Below are 20442 nucleotides of genomic sequence, written 5' to 3' on the forward strand. Positions count from 1 at the left end.
CAGAATTATTAATAAATAAGTAAAGTGGAGAATGAATTAAGAAAGAGAATAATGTAGAGTTGTCTCTCTTATTTACTCCCTCCGTCCCGGAGTATTAGACTCACTTCTTTTTGGCACATGATTTAAGGAATTGATATTTAAATAGTTAAAGTGGAGAGAGTAAAGTATGAGAGAGGGAAAAAATTGGGGAGAGAAGAGAGAAAGAATAGGTGGAGAATAAAATAAGATAGATACTTTTTGCAAAAAAAAGGAAATGAGTCTAATATGTTGGGACATCCCAAAAAAGAAAGTTGGTCTAATACTTTGGGACGGAGAGAGTACTATTTTTTTCACTTTAACCATCTATCACTTCAAAATGGATGCAAAAATTGAAACGTCTCTGTTGAGACGACGGAGGGAGTATAATACATTATCCTACACATATAAGCATTTTGTTAATAAAATAATATTAGTTATCAAGTCAAACAATGTACTGCCACCTTATGATATCAAGTCAAACAATGTACGCACTAGTTGTAGATAGATTACGACATCTTTGCATTGATGAAATGGAAACTAGATAAAGAATTGTGGTCTACTGATTCCATATCGTTATTGATTAGTTTCTACTATTCTTATTTATCATCATATTTTACTTTTTATTTGCAATTGAATTAGGTTTGTATAATGTAATGTTTCAAATTAGTTATTGCATTATTATTTATATGCATCAAGGTTGGGAAGCAATATAAAACTTCAAATCCGATCAAATTAAACCCGATTTTGGAAAATGTAACAAGAGTGAAAAAAATTATGCAAAAAAACTAGTAAAAATTAAGATCCTAAAGCCAATGTTTTATACTCCCACCGTCCCACGAAAATATGCATTCTGTCCTTTTTAGTCCTAATTTTGGAAACTCTTCATCTCTAATACGGTGGGATCTATTCTCCACTAAGAGCATTAGCAATAGGAGGCCGATCAATCGAGCCTATGATCGGTTCCCACATCGGTTCTCCATTGTAGATATGGCCCATTCCACCATCCCATTCCACCTCCCCCCATTTGAGTCGTTGTAACGGCTTTGGCCAATCCCATAGGGCCGTCGATCGGCTCTCCGTTGTAGATATGTCCCATCATCGGCCCTATCATCGATTTTTTATTTTTTTATTTTTTTATTTTTTATTTTTATCCTCTATATATACATCTATACCTCATTCTTCATTTCACTCCATTCTACTCACTCTATACTTTTTTTCTTCTCTCTACAAGATGAATTCCGACAACGTACTCTACAAAATTACTGCGATTGAAGCCATACACGGGCGAAACCTATATTTCCCCTGAACCCAAACTCCACCCAGTTTTCAAATTCCCTCCTTCAACCAAGCCCCCAGTGGAAACCTATTCGTTTGAAGGACCTAATCCGCCGTAGGCAACCAATTTGCCCCCGAGTTCACTGCTTTCTTAGACAACGGGGGTCTCCTGTATTTCAACGGGAACCAATACCAAAATCTCCCTCAATTCTCCAGGAACGCCTTTGTCGGGGTTGGTAGACTGTTGACCACACAGGCATTCCAATTGAGCATTGGAAGAGGAATTGACCTGAATTACAGGGACGCGGTCTACCAGCCAAAAATGGTGAGTTCAACGTCCGGTTCTCACGGATCCACAATTGTTCCAGTCAATGATCCGACCTTAAGCACGGAAGGGTATGAGGTGGAGGAGATGCACCCATCTCCTACCAAGGAGAAGGCGAAGGAGAAGGAAAAGGCCACGGAGCCATCTACGCCTCAAAAGGTTAGGAGGCCGTGAACAACATACGATGTAGCTGAAATGCATGCTCTGGCGAGGTGTTGGATAAATATCGGTGAGGATCCGATTGTAGTCAACAATCAACGGAAGCAGAGTTTCTGGACCCGCATCGCGCAACGATACAATCAGCTTGGGGTGAAGCCCGACTCACAAGCCGACCGAGTTCCGCAAGCATTTTGAGCGTGTTATGTGCGACATTGGTAAGTTTCATGGAATCTACAAGAACAACCGCCGATCGATGACGAGCTGTATGACCTACGACAACGTCCAGGAGTTGTCGAATGCCTAGTTCACGACCACCGTCCATAGTATGGGCTTCAATCACTAGGAATCCTACCACAAACTGAAGGATCAACCGAAATTCCAAATCGGGTTTCGGGCAACAATGGCGCAAGGCTCGAGAAGGACGAGGCTCGTCGGATCTAAGAGTTTGAGCAACGGCGGGCCAACACCAACCGACTTGACTAAGTCGGTTGAGGTGAGTCAACCCACTCTTCGGCGCCTGATCGAAGGGAAAGCAGCGAAGGGGAGGGGGAAGACACAGTCAAGCATCTCTGATAGGATGATTGTTCCTATCTCCCTCTCTGAGCACTCGTAACAATGAAATTTTGTGAACAATAGCCAAGAAACCAACCCTAACGTGAGGCTAGGGTTTAAGAACGCCAAAGATGAGAAAAAGCGATTTTATTACTTTAATTCTCAATGACTCGATCTAGGGGAATTCTACAATTTATAGAATTCCCCCTACTTGATTCGGACTTACGATTCGGGAAAGAATCAAGAAGAAAACCCGAAAAGATTTGACTCTATCTTGAAAGGTAAATAGTTCTGCAACTAAGGAAATAAATAAAAAACAAATCAAAACAATTCAAAACAAATCTAGTTCTAATACTGGACGAAATCGCGATACTTCGCCGGTCGAGGTGCATTCCTCCTTGGTCGCTCCTTCTTCACCGCGGTGCTCCGGCCTCTGCCTCTCGCTTCGGGCTCCACGATCACGCTCTGCCCAGATACACCAGGCTGCGTGGGCTCATGCAGCTCCTTCTCGTCATCAAACCGAGCATTGTTGAGTAGGGTCGTATCAATCTCACAGACCGAAGTTAGCATGGAAGGTGAGCTAAGAGTAACCAACTACGCTACGCTGCACAAGTTCTACAAGTTGTACGAAGAGGCAGCAGACGAGCGGATTAGGACGGACATCTGGAAAACAATCACGAAGATAAAGAAAATATTCGGTTTGGAATCCGATGATGATGACGCTTGAGTTAGTATCTTGTAGGTTTTTATCTGTGTTTTTTTAGTTGGTTTTTTTCTGAAATTTTTTTAAATGTAGGAATTGGCTTTTAATTAAGTACGTTTTTATAATTTATTTGTCTTGAATTTATTCTCATTTATTGCATTTTATTTGATGCCAACAATTAAAAATGAAATATGCAAATATTGATGATGTGGAAATATAATAGAAAGTGGGATATAGACCCTTCCATTACAGGGAGATAGTCCCTTTATAATAAGTAGAGCAAAATGTTGACGTTTAAATAATAATAAAAGAAGGGTCATTTCATTGTCAATGATCTAACATTACTTTAATTACTTTTTCTTTTTACCCATTTCTTACTTTACCGATTTTGCATTAAAATTCATGCCGAATTCAAAGTGCATATTCTTTTGAGACGGAGATAGTAGTAAAGTGGCTCACCCAAGATAAATACAAATATTCAAATCTTATCAAATAAACCCGAATTTTTATTAGTGACGAACCCAAGACTTTAAATCATGCTTGCGAGAGTTTTGTATGTATGTTTAAATGAAAGTGTTTCTAGCTACCATACATAGGCCTCAGTTCATGCAAACAACAACGACCATTTAAATTCCTGTTATATCGCTTAATTCTGTTATTCATCTTAACAGCAAAAACATTTTTTTTCTTTTTCATTTTTTTCTTACTTATATTTTTGTAATTTGAATTTCAACCACTAGGTAGGCCCCTTCTCTCTCTTTCGTGACAAAATCAAGAATCAGTTTTGGTAATCTGGCAATGGTGAACCGTACAAAAATTTGTTGATTAGTGGTGAGTATGTACTTTTCTTAATTTCATTAAAATCAATCTTTATGTTGAAGGATGAATCTTGATTTTAATTGTTTGATTTTAAAGGGAAGAAGAAATCAATGGCGTATAAAGTAGATCACGAGTATGATTATTTGTTCAAGATCGTTTTAATTGGAGATTCAGGCGTTGGGAAATCCAATATTTTGTCAAGATTTACAAGGAATGAGTTTTGTTTAGAGTCCAAATCCACAATAGGCGTTGAATTTGCAACGAGGACTCTCCAGGTAATTAATCTTACATTTAATCACAAATTTAAATTTCAGAAAAATTGATTTATTGTTAAAGAAAAAATGTGTTGTTAGGTTTAGAGTAATTATTTAAGAAAAGAAATGGACACGTGTAGGTGGAAGGGAAGACGGTGAAGGCGCAGATATGGGATACGGCGGGGCAGGAGCGATATCGCGCGATCACGAGCGCCTACTACCGCGGGGCAGTGGGGGCGCTCGTGGTCTATGACCTGACAAAGCGTCAGACCTTTGAGAACGTGCAGAGGTGGCTGCGGGAGCTCAGGGACCACGCGGACTCCAACATTGTGATCATGCTTGCTGGCAATAAGTCTGATCTAAACCACCTCCGCGTTGTAGCCGAGAACGATGCCCAGGTCTTCGCTGAGAAGGAAGGCCTTTCCTTCCTTGAGACATCTGCATTGGAAGCCCACAACGTTGAAAAGGCCTTCCAAACTATATTGTTGGATATTTATCAGATTATTAGCCGTAAGGCACTGGCGGCCCAAGATGGGGCCGCCTCGCTCCCCGGCCAGGGCACCACAATCAAAGTCGGGGAGCCTAACAACTCTCAGCAGCAGCAGAAAGCCTCATGTTGTTCTAGTTGATTTTTCATTTATGCCACAAGGAATGCAAATTTTATTTTGTGAAGAGAATTGATTGTCAAAAAAAAAATTTAATCGGTTGAATTAATTATGTAAACAAAATTTTGTATGATTTATGCTACAGGCAGACATATATATTGTTGTAGGTGAATAATTTATTTAACGATTTAAGCTTTCCTAGCTATTCTTGGTTGTGTGCTTATATATGTGAAACTATTATCGGTTAGCTCGGGCAGTATGAGTCAAAATGCAACAATGTTTTTCTGAGGCATTTTCTTGGCAGTTTGGAAATTTAATTAATTTATTTATTATAGTAGTAGTATGTACTCCATGAATATTGAATATATACTCCCTCCGTTCCATAGTTGTAGTGGAGTCATTTTGTCATTCGTAAGTTCCATAGCAGTAGAGTCATATCCCTTTTTAGTAAAAAGTCAACGCATTTCTTCCCACTTACTATATTATCTCTTACTATATTCTCTCTTCACCTCTCTATCCATTTTATTTCCTACGTTATTCTTCCTTTAATAAAAGTAAAAATAAGGTATTTAATTACCACAAGAGAAGTTAAATTAAATTTTAAAGTTATTAAATAAAAATCCAATTAAATTAAATATAAAAATATAAAAACCTATTAAATCAAAAATGTATTAATATAATGATCTAATGAAATAAGAAAATCGTAAAAAAATAAAATAAAATATATTGATACAAGGACCTAACAATATAAAATGTATTATTACAAGGACATCTGTAATTTGCCAATATGAAACCAAACAAACCTTGTCACTTGATTGAAGTTACAATCTACAACTTTATTAATCGATTCTGAGTAAAACTCTTCTTTTATTTATCATATTTAATAATTTATCTGTTAAATTTAACAAGTAAATAATTAACAAATTCAGATTCTAAATATATTAATAGAAATTAGCTTAATCCTATGGTGAATTGGTGATGAAAAAATGTTACTTTTTACGGTTAATTAATTTGTCGTTGGCGATTTTATCTTTACAATCAAATAACAATATTAGAAGTGCATTTTTTGGTTATTTTACTTGGTTGTTGGCAATATACAAATTTTAAATCGAGTCCAACGTTATAAAATAGAGAAGTAAAATAAAGAAAACCCAAATAACGTAAGACAAATATGTTAACTTGGGCCTACATCAAATTGTGATTGGGCCCATTCCCTCTCCACACTTTTAAAACTAGCCCATCTTGACTTGGATAAACGTACGTGGACCTCACATTTTGCTAACTAGTACTCTCTCCGTCAGCGAATAGGAGTCCCATTTTTCCATTTTAGTCCGTCCGCGAATAAGAGTCCCGATTCATTAATACTATAAATGGTAAGTGACCCCACATTCCACCAACTCATTTCACTCACATATAATTTAAAAATTAATTTATACAAGTAGGTCACATATTCCACTAATTTCTTTTACCCACTTTTCTTAACATTTCTTAAAATCCGTGCCGAAATGAAATGGGACTCCTATTCGCGGACGGAGGGAGTATAAGTTAGTATAACGCAGCCGTTCTCGAAGACATCAAATATTGAGAATGAGATTATCGTTTTTTAGTTGATAGGAATTTACTGTTGCTATTTTCTTAGAGAGTATGATAGGGACTCAACCACCAAGTCCAATGATACGACGGACGGAGAGAAGACAGCCCAGCAGCAAGGTGATGAACACGAACCAAAGACAAGAGGAAGACGGAGGGCACGATTGACTCCGGAGCAGGCGCGGAAGGAGAGACCGCCGAAGAGGAATGCATCAAGGCCCGCAAGGTTCAGGGACTTCACGTCCCATTAGTATTAGGATTATTTTGATTAAAGTATTTTTGGTATTTTTGCTTTATTTATTTATTTTGAACTTTAAGTATTTTAGTTATTAAATCTTTTCGGGTTTTCTTCTTGATTCTTTCCCGAATCGTAAGTCGAATCAAGCAGGGTCCGAACTCTATATATAAAGAGTTCATTAGAGAGTCAAAAAATCATCGAGAATTAAGAAATAAAATCTTTTCTCGAAACCCTAGCCTCACGCTCTATTTTTCTTTTCGTTCTTGCAATCACAAACGGTGCTCTGAATCAATCGATAGACCCCAAGGTCTATCAGAGTAGTACTCGACTCACTTTCTTTTTAGTTTGTCTCATCTAAGATAATTCATTATTAAAATAGAAATTCTAACTTATTTTATTCTTCATCTCTTACTTTATTTTTTCAATTAACACACAAAACTGAACAAAATTTCGTGTTGTCCAATAAGGGATCATGCTTGATGCTCATGTATATGTGACACAGGCGCAGTACCTATATGAATATGTTAGTGCTATCATTCTTTTTATAATAATAATATTATTGTTATTATTTAACAATATTGTAGTAAGTGACGTGCCAAAGTGATATGAATTAACATTACTTGGCCAAAATGAAAAGATTGAAAGTAAGATGGTGAGCCTGAGCCACTCACGGACATCGCGTGGCATCGCAATTCACAAATCCACTTACTCTCACACACGTAACAAACCCACTCATTTGTCGCGCTACGAAACCGTTATCTTTTATTTATTCTCTTCAATCTTTATATCTTGTAGTAACCCTCAAAATATTTCATTTTTGTACAACTTGTCATGATTGGTTGTTAATAATCTTAGCCTAACGATTGTAGTATCCAAATAAAATAAACTTTAAAATGCAATAATAAAGTGTGTAAAACCTGAATGATTGTAACTGGATTTTGGAATAATTAGCTAGGTTGTCTCGTAGTATATAATTTAAAGAAGGCTAACATTTTATGATGTAATGTAAGTGTACGTTATCCGATAAGCCATATTAATTAGGCTGCCACTAGTTCTTTTAAATGAAAGCCCAACTCAGCTACTTAATTAATCGAATATGGACACGAGAAAAGATTAAGGTTATCCTAAAATTTAAAATATTAGCCCCCTATTTTTTGTGGAGATCTATCTTCCTATCATAGGTAGCCATCTAAATTTACTCAGGACACGAAACAAATCAATAGTGTCTTATCCCAGGAGAAAACTTGTGGAGCAGTGCTGAGTATTCCCTTCGTTTCACTATAAGAATCATATTTTGTCATTTAGGTTCGTCTCATAATAAAAGTCATATTTTAGTTTTTACAATACATGATAAATAGATCTCATAATCCACTAACCCACCTCACTAACATTTTAAAGTATTATTAAAACCAATATAGAAAAGTGGACCTCATATTACACTAATTTTTCTAAACCCACCATTCTTTACATTTCTTTAAATTCGTGCCCACACCAAATATAACTTTTATTGCAAAACGGAATACTTTTTATAGTGAGATTAAATATATGGGGTGCGTTGATAAATTAGCAACAACTTAAAAAATTAGTAATGGATCACACCCCTTTAAATATATTTTATGTTTATCATGAAAGTAATTGTATTAGAAAATTAAAATTAAATGAAACTTTCTTTTCATGGAACTTAAACTTTAGTATTGCACTCATCAATAGGAACGATGTATTATCAAGGAGTTAGACATGATATATTTTGTAAAAAGGTTGAGATTCCAACCCCTAATAGTCCTTCACATCCTAGTCCGACAATATTATGAGAGGTGTTCAATTAGGATACGTAGTGGCCCGCTAAGGAAAGGGCTGTTAACCCACCGTCCTACCAGAAGCCCATCTCATAAGGCTGCACATTTGTGCCTGAGAAATGTTACGACTACATGATAATAGTAGGAATCGATCCTTGCCTATTGTTACAACTCTGCCTCTCCAGAACCAACCACGCTGCCCCTGCGAGCAATTATAGTATATCGTTTACATAATAAGAATGGTTTTTTAATTTAATTTCCCCTTAATATAAGCTCTAAAATATGATATGATAGCAATAAAAGGATATCCTGATTTGATTCTCAATCCTATAACTAATCTTTGATGGAATATTATTATTTGTGTATAAAACAAATTTTTTTATTATAGTGGCCTTGCAATGAAGCATACAACAAATGAGAAATGCACATGTTAGTTGTAATATCTATTATACGTGGCGGATGAATGGTAGTACTTCATTAATTTATGGCTGTGACGCTCTCCTAATTATTTACCAAATTATTCCCTCTAAAAGCCAAAACCAAATTTATCAATAAACTCTACATTCAGATCTGTACATACTCAATTTTAATTTGTTCCTTCAACAATGCCTTACATTAGTGTCTACCACACGCATAGCATACTAACTATATTCCAATAGAAATTAGGAACTAATTTGGATGGTTAATATTTATATGGGCTACGATTGTGATCAATAAACCAATTATTTGGAGACACATTATTGTAATACTGTCACAAATATGTAGTCTACTGCGTTAAAATCAATTCTTAATTCTCACACTGATTGGGAAATTTAATTGCGGGGATAATAAAGTGGAAGTTAAACATGATAAAAATACATTTTCAAATGTTTTTCTTAAATAGCAATCCCAATTTTCTACTCAATTTCAAATTCCTTATATGCTTTTCTTTTTCCAAAATAAGTTGCTCATTTCTGTTTCAACTGAATTTCACTTTTTTCCTTTTCAGTTTCACTCCAAGATTCCAACTTGTCATATTAATTAGAATATGTTTATAAAGTGGTCGAATTTGAAACTGATTGTAAACTGACTTACCTTGCCAATTCAAGTTATAAGGTATAATATATACTATTTAAGTAGCATCTGTTGCTGATATTTGAGGTGTGTTATGTGTAATAGGAGTAGTATGTAAACCATATATAGAAAAGTAAATTAATGTATTTGCAAGATCAGTGTGACATGTTCGACCGAATATAGAAAAGTAAATTAATATTAGGAAAATCAGTGTGACATGTTCGACCAATATTTTAAATCAATATTCTTATATTCTTGTTCTAATCCAGTTCTCATTTTACATCTTTTAAGTATATGCCATCCTATGTTTTTTAGGAGATACTAATTAAAACAACGTGACCTCCTTTTCATGACAAATAAATTGAGGATTCGAAATCCATTAATTATTCTCCACTTCCAAATAAAACATAAATATAAAAGGTTAAATTATAAAAAGAATTTTGGTCAAATTCTTATATATCTTACAATTTTCAAAACCAGCCACAGAAAATGATATGGTACACATGTTTAGTTGTAATATGTTATGGTACATGTTTATTAGATTGCTATATGGCTGAGTTATGTGCTAAGTGTATTGAGAAAATGATAAAGTTCATTATCGAATCTCGTCGATATAAAATTTTCCATCACATCAGCTATAATTTTATCCAAATTAAGAGTTGAGAAAAATGTTAAATTTTATGAGTTTTATGATCGACTTTAAAATGACGGAACTAAACAGAATTTAACCAAAATTTATAACTTTTTTTCACAATTTTCCCATAAAAATATACCAATGTAGTCAAATAGTAGTACTAATTTTGTTTAATAGCAAAATCATTGAACCTAAATTTTTTTGTTTAATAGCAATCATTGATCTAAAAGTTTTACTTATAAAACACTCCGTACATTTTAGATGGTAAGACATACCAATACCTTCAACGAGATCAATTCAAGTGATTGGTTACTTGATAGAATATACCCATGTGCAAGAGATGAGCAAAAAGTGTGAAAATTTAAGCACCAAGTTTTTGTCGCACCTACTATATTAGTCGACGTAATGTAACAAAATAGGTGATTTCTTTGGTAATGATATTGTTAATTTAAATTATCTACAAATTATGACCCAATTTATTCCAATGATATATGTCGGATTGAGAAGATAAACAGTATAGTAGTCTGGGCACAATATGTGATATGTCGGATTGAGAAGATAAACAGTATAGTAGTATAGTAGTTTGGGCACAATATGTGATTGAGAAAGCTGAAAACTTATACGGTGACGAGATTATTTTCTATATTATTCTCTCTCTTACTTTGGAATTTCTTTACTTTAACTATTGATTTTTATTATTTTTATAAAATGAGTGCAAAAAAGTCAACGAGACTCCTAATAGCGGAGGGAGTAATAAGTATTGCTCCATCCGTCCCACTTTAAGTGACACATGTTCCTTTTTAGGATGTCTCATTCTAAATAACACATTTCTAAATATAGAAATATCACTCTCTCTACTTTTTCCATTTCTCTTACTTTATTATCTTCACTTTACTCATAAAATAAGACTAAATAAAATCTTACAAATTAGAGATGTTCCACTTAGAGTGGGACGGAAGTAGATGGGAAGGTACAAAGTAGGGATGTCAATCGGGCCGGCCCACCGGGTTTCGGGCCAACCCTGCTCGGGTTGCGGGTGGTCAATCGGCTGCGGGCTAACCGGGTTGTGATTTTTTCGGGTTATAAAAATTCAATCCTAACCCTAAAAGCTAGGGTTTCTGGCTAGCCCAACGAGTTAATTGGGCTAATTTATTTATTTACTATTATATTAATAAAAAATTAATATATAATTTGTACAATTAATATAAAATTGAAAGTTTTTTATTTAGTTATCTATATTATAAAAATAATCAATGAATGTGTCCGATTAGGAGTCAAACAAATAGAACAATAAAAATTTTATCGGATTTTCGGGCCAGCCCATCGGATTTTAGGGTTTGATCCTAACAGGTTGCGAGTTAATCGTGTGCGCGCTAATCAGACTGTGATTTTATCGGGCTATAAATTTTCAACCCTAAGCCTATAAATTTTGCTGGCTATTCGGGTCAGCCCACGGGTTGCGGGCTGCATTGACATGCCTAGTACAAAGTATAAAATCTCTTCCATTTATTATTCATGGGCTCCACATCACATTTTACTTCATTTCTTAATCAAGAGACAACACATGTAAACCTTTATATCTATAAGTATCTCTTCTCTTAACAATTCATGAGTACTATTTAATTTCTTCAATAAAAAACAACTAATTAACAAATACTCCCTCCGTACGCAAATAGGAGACCCGTTTTTTCATTTTAGTCCGTCCGTGAATAGGAGTCTCGGTTCACTTTTTACCACAAGCGGGACTTCTATTCCACTAATTTTTTTCCACTCACTTTTCTTAACATTTCTTAAAAATCGTGCCGCCAAGAAATGAGACTCCTAAGGGCGGACGGAGGGCGTATCACTTAATTAAAAATCCCAAAAGTTAAAAAATAAAATCCTAAAAATTAAAAATTGCAGAATTATATCATATAAATTAAAAAATACATAATTTAAATCCTAAATATTAAAAAATCATATAATTAAAATCCTAAAAAATCACTTTGTCATCAGTTGTGGAGGTTGTTGTGGCAGCACAAACGACATGTCGGCATCAGAGAAAGTCCCAATTGAGTCATGAGAAGCTGAAGTCTTTAATTATGTGCTCTGAAAACGACGTCATACAGGCAGTGTCAGCCATTGTGATCTAGAAGAACATGGACATCAAAGTATTATTCACCCCGGTGGAGGGGGTCGTCTGGATTGATGATGCACTTTTTATTAGCACTAAAAATACCTGCAAGTATACAGGGTAGATCTAGTATAACTAAAGGTTAGTATCGGGATATCGAACAAGGGGAATAGAATCAGAGATTGACTACCTTCTACTAAGCTTCTTTCACTATTTGGAAGAACAAAGATTTTTTAAAAACTTTTTTAAAATAAGAACACTGAAAGCAATAAACAACTAATTGCAACAAATTATAGAGATAAAAATATGAAAGATAAGAGAATTCCAGGGATGTGCGTTCACAGTTATGGTTATACAAGTTCCAACTACAATACCCTAGCACATTTTATACTTCGATAGAACGAGTCACACAAGTTATGTTCATGCGGTACAAGCGTAGATTACTAACACTAGGGTTGTCAATCCTAGATTCATAACTCCTAAAAGCTCCTAAGACCCTTGAAAAGTCTTCACTCTCAATTAACAGTGTCGTTTCAAGGGAAGCTAATTGCAGTGTCAATTAAGTGGATCTAACTCGCCAACCTCCTCTCACGATTATGTAGCAAGTTATATTAAATCTTCATTGAATGTGTCACTCAAGCATGAAGTATTACGGAACAATTTGAGGAAGAAACGAAGTAAAAACAAAACGGATATTAAATAGAAAAAGGAATTGTATAACCAAAGTCGTTACCAACACATCCCTAGAATCCTATGAGTTTAGTTACACATGATAGAATAAGCTAAAAACATAGAATAAATGGAAAACAAAGTGAACATAAGACTTAAAAGCAATAAAACCCAAAGGTTGAATCCTTGTAGCCTTGATCTTCTCTTGATTCTGTCTCCAACCTCTTGCATAATTAAGAACTCTCTCAATTTTATGCTCTAGAATTATGAGGCAAAAAGAAGATTCTAATGAAAAAATTTGAGGGGGTATTTATAGGGTAAAAGTCGAGCGCTATGAGAATAAGGTAAAAGGTGGCTAACTTTGGTAAATTTTGGAGAGAAAGTAGGTCAAATCGTGCGCCGCGTTTTTGCAGTGGGCCGCTGCACCTTGGCCAGCGGTCGCTGTGCGTTGTCTATAGCTTCTCCCCCTTCTGGATAGCGGTCGCTGCACTATGTTGTAGCGGTCGCTGCAAATACTCCAATAGCTTCGGGAGCTTCTTGAGTGGTCGCTGCACGCTCCCCAGTGGTCGCTAGACGTCTTATGATTTTTAGCACAACTTTCTCCGGAGCGGACCGCTATATGTGTAGCGGTCGCTACGCATGTTGCAGCGGACCGCTTGATGGCATGATCGCTCCAGATTTCCAACTTCGACTTTTTCCTATCTTTTTAGGCTCAAATATGCACAAATCTCACAAAACATGTCGAAATACCAAAATAGGGAAAATATGCAAAATATGGACATGAATTGTAATTTAGACATTCAAAACAGACCAAATAGAGGCCTTAAAACAGTGCAAAATCCGAGCGTATCACTTGGTTCGCCTCGTCCCCTACATCTATCTCTAACCGCCTTCGCAGCCTTCGTCCCAATCCAACAACGTCGCGCACCGGAGCTCAAGCCCCTGCATCAGCTCCCACGAACTGGCTTACGACCTCCTCGTCATCGGGCGCAGATCAGCCACCACCACCGCCGCCACTTGAAGTGTATTGGGCACTCGTAGTGTGCTTCGTACGTTTCGAGCTCGAACCCGTGTTTAACTAAATGTCACTCGCCCACCTATATTCATATACAGAATCTTATCCCAAGTCATGGTATGCTTGAAGGTCCTCCAAGTGTCTTGTAGGAAGAACATCATAGCCGCCAGCAAAATGCCGACTCCACTCGCTTTGTTTTGGTACTGTTGTTCTTCATTCCTATAGATGTCGCAAAACTTTTTGATATCCTTGTCGACGCGATCGAAATAACGACAAAGGATCTACCATTGCGGGAAGCGTTCCTCTTGGGCACGCGTTGTTGTAGTTTCCAGTCACCCTCGCCCAAAAAATTTCCAATTTGTTGGTTTCCGGATCCTCCAAAGTGGGAACAGCACTTCGAACAATTATCCGTTTTGAGCGGAGTGTGGGGATGACGGGCAGTGGCATTGTAATAGTCATAGGTCACCGGAGTTTCTTCTAAATTTCCTTCACCCCTTGGCTGAGTCTCCCTAGTTTGTAATAACGATTGCGTCGACTCGTGGGATCCCTGCCGCAAGTGGCCATGAAGGGCTGGTAAACGTTCTTAGTTGGAGGATGCATCTGGTAGCTAGGCGTCGAGTTGGGTAATCCGACGATGGTATGTGGTCGCTGCTGAGATTGTTCATCCAATTTGCCTAGTTAAATGGTCCTTGGCCGGTCATAGTTGCACAATGAGAATGAAAATGTTGAGAAAAAGTTTTTTTTTTTTTTTTTTATGTTAAAGAAAATAATGTAAGGAAAGAGGTATTAATAAATGATTTTAGGATAAATTATAGGATGAAAATATGGAAAATGAGAAAAGGTAAATAAAAAAAAGAATAAAACAATAACATTTGGTAACATATATTTTTTTAGTGAAGCGAATGATTGATTTTAGTGATTCGAATATAATTATTACTTTCACTGAATTATACTAGTATCTTCTATTTTGCTTTAAAAATAACAAATTATTTTAATTTATGTTTTTCTATATTATAAAAAAAATTATGTTTGATATGTTTTTTCTCCTTTTTCTTTTTATTTTACTAATTTTGTATTAAAATTCGTTTCATTTCTAAAAAATTTATGTTGAAAAATAGAGGTTGTGATAAATGTACATAATTGTACGTACATAATCGAATGTTTTTAATATTTAACCTTGAGAATTGATTCATAAACATTAACTGATTTAAAATAAATTTTATAACTAATTATTTTGCAACACTTCCAAACAAAATTAAAATTTTAACTTAAATATTTGTAAATTAAAGAAAACATATTTTACTAAATATTGTATAATCAATTCAAATCAAGCTCGAAATCATATTATAATTTGACATAAAATTTCTATATCACTTCTTTCTTATTACTACATAATAATACAACAAATAACAAAAATAATTTTTAATTAAATTCAATCGAATTAAAAAATTTAAGGATATTATGTACAGAGTTGTGATCAATGTCGAACTAATTTTAAAGATCGAACTAGAAACCTAATTAGGACCATTAGATCTAGTTTTTTTTATGAGGTTCGATGATGTGTAAATTATTCCGGTCTTCATTACAAGCCCATTTTACTTCATTCTAGCATGTTTATTACTTTATTACGGTATGTAATACCTTGAAACTATAATATGTTTTTACTTACTTCGAGTAGGTTTTGAAATGATTCAACACATGCTTCATTTGAATTCATTGAAGTGAGTTTTTACTTTATTCACTTAAAAAAAGATACTACTAATTTATTCCAATATGTTTAATACTTTATTAAAAATTGTCAATACTTCATTGGATAAGGTTTATACTTTATTTCAACAGGACTTCAAATGCTTCTACGCATACTTCATTCAAATAGTTTATTACACCATTCCATGTGCTTATTAATGCACTTTTTATTAGCACTAAATAAATCTGCAACTATACAAAGTATATATAGTATAACTAATGGTCAGTACCGGATATCGATCACGGGAAAAACAATCACAGACTGTCTACCTTCAACTAAGCTTCGTTCACTATTTGGAAAATCGAAAGTTTTGAAGATATTGAAAACTAAAAACAATTTGAAAGCAATAAAACAACTAATTGCAAATAATTAAAGAGGTAAAATATGAGAGATAAGAGAATTCCAGGGCTGTGCATTCACAAATATGGTTATACAAATTCCAACTACAACACCCTAGCATAGTTTATATTTCGATAGAACGAGTCACATAAGTTTTGCCCATGCGGCACAAGCATAGATTACTAACACCAGGGTTGTCAATTCCAGATCTGTAACTCTTAAAAGCTCCTAAGACCCTTGAAAAGGCCACTCTCAATTAACAGTGTCGTTTTAAGGGAAGCTAATTGTAGTGTCTATTAAGTGGATCTAACTTGTAACGCCCCACTTTTTCAAACCCTAATTTTCAGGTTATAAAATTTTTTGCATTAAATGCCTTAAATGCTATGATATGTGGATTATTTGATGAGTAATTAATTGCATGGTGTCTTTGTGACCTAATTGCGTATGAGAATTTAGATTGAGTTGAATAGTCAACTTGTTGAAATGTTGACGTGGCTATTGAATAGTCAAAGATATGAAAAATACGACGTGGCCGTTGAAAGGTCAATGCGTTGAGAAAAGGAAGAGAAAGTAAAGAAATGATTGTTTTGGTGTGAATATTTGATGCGGAGAAATATAATTGTGGTGAATTATTTTCCTAAGGGATGAGTGAGAATTAAATAGGAGCATTATTTAAATGTGTGGAATTTTCGGCCATCATCATTATTGGAGAAGGAAACCTATTTTCTTGGATCTAATTATTTGTTTGGGATGATTATCCAAATTAAATCCAAAGTCCAATTATACGTTAATTCCATCATGGAATTTTCGAAAACACCACCTTTGATATCCATGAGATTTTCGAAAATCTCATCTAGAAGGGAGGGAGAAATTATTTATTATACTATTTGATCCCTTATTTATTCTCTTCCATGAATAAATATAAATATGCTAAAATATCCTAGCATATCTTGCCAAATCTAAGAAGATATTGTCATATCCTAATTAAATTAGGATTTGAAATTAAATCCCTTGTGAGATAGGCATAAAAATCGCCTACTACTATTATTTGAAGAGGATTTAATTATTTATTTTGCTCCGTGATATATTATTCTACTCCGTGAAATATTTGAATTTAATTATAGGCTAATTAAATAGCCTATAATTTTCGAATCCCCCTTATTTCTCCCCTACTTCACGCTAACTTCAACCAACAAATCTCTCCATATCTTCCAAATCTTGATTTATTTAATTATTGGATATTATTTTGGCACTCTATAAATACATGAGAGATCCTAAACCCTAGCATTCACAAAACCGGCGCCCCACTCCCCCATAATTTCGAAAATCTCTCTCCCCACTCTCTCCAAGTTTTCTTCATCTTTTCTCCAAGATTTCTTCATCAATTGAGAAGAATTCAAGTTGAAATCCAAGAGTTTATAGAAGAATCAAGACTATAATTTGTTTCTACCGATTGTTCTTTTGGAAAAAGGTACTTTAATTTTTGATCTCCTCTTCTTCTACCGATTAATCGGTGTTCTTGAGTCCACATGCATTTAGATTGAGTGAAGGGGAATTAAAATTGATGAATTTGGGATGTATGGATGTGTTTGTGTATGTGGCCGTGTGTGTGTGGCCGTGTGTGTGTGTGTGCGCATGCCTCGGCGTGCGTGCACATGTATTGTGATCGTGTGCGTGTGTTGTGTGGGTGGAACACTCATGCGTAACACGATTTAATGGTGAATTTGGAGTTGTTATTTGAATAAAAATGATATGCTAATCATACTTTGATTTTGATTGATGATTTTGAAAATAATCGATGGGAAAAAGGGAAATATGGGAGACATGCATGATTTGAGATCAATGATTGAAACTGATTTGTGATACGCCTAATTTAAAGGTGATACTTCGCGCTCTCAGCGTGATAAACGAGGAGAAGAGAATACTCTCGAGCTATGCCGACGAGGTGGGCTTTCTTTTAAAATAAGGACATTGTCCTAAACTGATATTGATGAGAATGAGATATGTGTTATCATGCCTTGATTTGTTTTGTCGTGCCTATCCCTCGTGGCTATGCCACTATTGATTTAATCGAATTCGGATCCTTGTAGAGCCGCAAACTCTACTTGGGTTAGTGTACACCAATGTTAGACCGAGTGCTGGCGTACGGGTTGGCCGGTCTAGTGACCTGGATTGCGGCCGCATTCCTTGTCATGTAGAATGAGGATATGGTAAACGTCGATGTGAAAAATGGTTGCGCGACCGTGATATTTGATAAAGAATATATTTTGGTGCCTCGGGTCTTTCTAAAGTTAAAACCCCGATGGACACTTGAAAATGGCATCATAATTACTATTGTTGATAAAACTGTTTTCGGCAATGAGTCCACTGAGTATGATTATAAGTACTCAGCCCTGCATGTGTTTTCCCTATGTGCAGGTTGAGCGGTGGCGAGCGGGCGGCGGTGTTGAGTAGGAAATAATAAGATGATCTGTTGGAACTCTAAGTGTCGTTGTGTCTCCATACATAGCCTCACTTCTTTCTTGGTCGCTTCCGCTATATTATGAAACTTGTGATCTTTTGGTTGGGATGAATACTTTTATTTCGTGGGAATTTTTGGATATGGTACCGTTGGAATTATTTTGGAAACTTTGATAAGCATTTATTGCGATAGCCTTTTTGGTTGGATTCCTTTGCTAAGGCATTATTCTTCTCCTATTTAATTGTTCATTAAATGCTTTGGTAAATTTCCTTTAAATGAAGCCCTAGCCTATGAACTTGTTGCATTTAAGTCTTCCTAGTTAACGATCGTCATTATTATTGTACCCTATAATGGCGGGTCGTTACATAACTTGTCAACATCCTCTCACGAATATGTAGCAAGTTATATTATATCATCACCGAATGTGTTACTCAAACGTGAAGTATTATGGAACAACTTAGGGAAGAGAAGTAAAAACAAAACGAATATTAAATAGAAAACGGAATTGTATAACCAAAGTCGTTACTAACACATCCCTAGAATCCTATGAATTTAGTTACACGTAATTGAATAATCTAAAAACATAGAATGAAGGGAAAATAAAGTGAACATAAGAACTAAAGCAATAAAACCCAAAGGTTGAATTCTTGTAGCCTTGATCTTCTCTTGATTCCTTCTTCAACCTCTTGCACAATGAAGAACTCTCAAAATTATGCTCTAGAATTATATGTCAAAAAAGAAGATCCTTAATGAAGAGGTTTGAGGAGGTATTTATAGAGGAAATTTTGAGCAGCGGCAAATAAGGTAAAGATGGCTAAATTTGATAAATCTTGGGGAGAAAGTAAGTCAATTCTGTGCGTTACGTTTTTGCAGCGGGCCGTTGCATCTTGGCCAGCGGTCGCTGCGTCTGATCTGTAGCCTCTGCCTCTTGGATAGCGGTCGCTACACTGTGTTGCAGTAGACACTATGAATAATCTCGTAGCTTCGGAAACTCTTGGAGCGGTCGCTACGCACTCCCCAACGGTCGATATGCGTCTTCTTCTTTTCAGCACCACTTTCTCCAGAGCGGAACGCTACTGGCGCAATGGTCGTTGGGTCCCAGCGGCCGCTGTATGGGTTGCAGCGGACCGCTAGGTGTCTCGAATGCTCCAGATTTCCAACTTCGACTTTTTGCTGTCTTTTTTAGGCTCAAATATGCACATTTCTCACAAAACACGTCAAAATACCAAAATAGATAAAATATGTAAAATATGGACATGAGTTATGATTTTGATATTAAAAACAGACCAAATAAAGGCCTTAAAACAGTACAAAATCCGAGCGTATCACTTATTGCACCATTCAATTAGATTATCATTCCATTTTGTTGTCAGCATCGTGGCAGTGGTGATAGACATTGCAGTGAGAAAGAACGGTATGTGACGGTGAAACTGCCTGTACCGACTGGAATGAAGTAAAAACCTACTGGAATGAAGTAATGTATTCTGCAATGAAGTTAAAATCTCCTAATGTGTTATGACTTATTTGCCTAGGCTGAAGTAAAATAGATCTGTGATGAATACGAAATAATTTATACATTTGCGCATCCCATCTATAAAATACTAAATCTAAAAATCTTAATTTAGTCCCATTATGCGGTTTTATAATGAGTGAATTTACATATAATGAGACGGGGAGTGATCAATTGCTAACTCATCACTTAATTGCTAACTACAACTAATTTAAGGCCATAGGATTTTAGAAAACGTGTGGTCTACAATTTGCCACGTGTAATTTTTGTTTTATTAATAAAATAAAAAAAGATAAAAAAAACGCCAAATTAGGGTTTTAGATGAAAATGTCAATATAGTGTTTCGGAAATATCAACACAATGCTTTGAGAATGTCAACACAATGCTTTAACATTCTACATGTATTATATTGACATATTTTATATAGTATGTTGACATTTCTGCTTTACGAAAAAATTGAAAAAATTTCGAATTTTTTTTCAAATTTTGACGTCGGGACATATGCATCGTTGGAATCCTTATAAAATTATCTTTAATTTGATATATGTTATATGAATGTAACGTTTT

The 20442-nt window shown here is 35.3% G+C and overlaps 1 protein-coding gene across 1 annotated transcript; it reads left to right on the forward strand.

Moving 5' to 3' along the window:
* The first annotated feature begins 3727 nt into the window (after positions 1-3727).
* On the forward strand, positions 3728-4889 carry LOC125223349 (ras-related protein Rab2BV-like). The gene is made up of 3 exons (XM_048126462.1): positions 3728-3863; positions 3948-4126; positions 4246-4889. Exons 2-3 carry the CDS (start codon positions 3962-3964, stop codon positions 4732-4734), a joined length of 654 nt encoding a protein of 217 aa, XP_047982419.1. The 5' UTR covers positions 3728-3863; positions 3948-3961; the 3' UTR covers positions 4735-4889.
* The last annotated feature ends 15553 nt before the right edge of the window (positions 4890-20442 follow it).

This window comes from Salvia hispanica, chromosome 4, assembly GCF_023119035.1.
Source record: "Salvia hispanica cultivar TCC Black 2014 chromosome 4, UniMelb_Shisp_WGS_1.0, whole genome shotgun sequence".
In the NCBI taxonomy this organism is placed as follows: Eukaryota; Viridiplantae; Streptophyta; class Magnoliopsida; order Lamiales; family Lamiaceae; genus Salvia; species Salvia hispanica.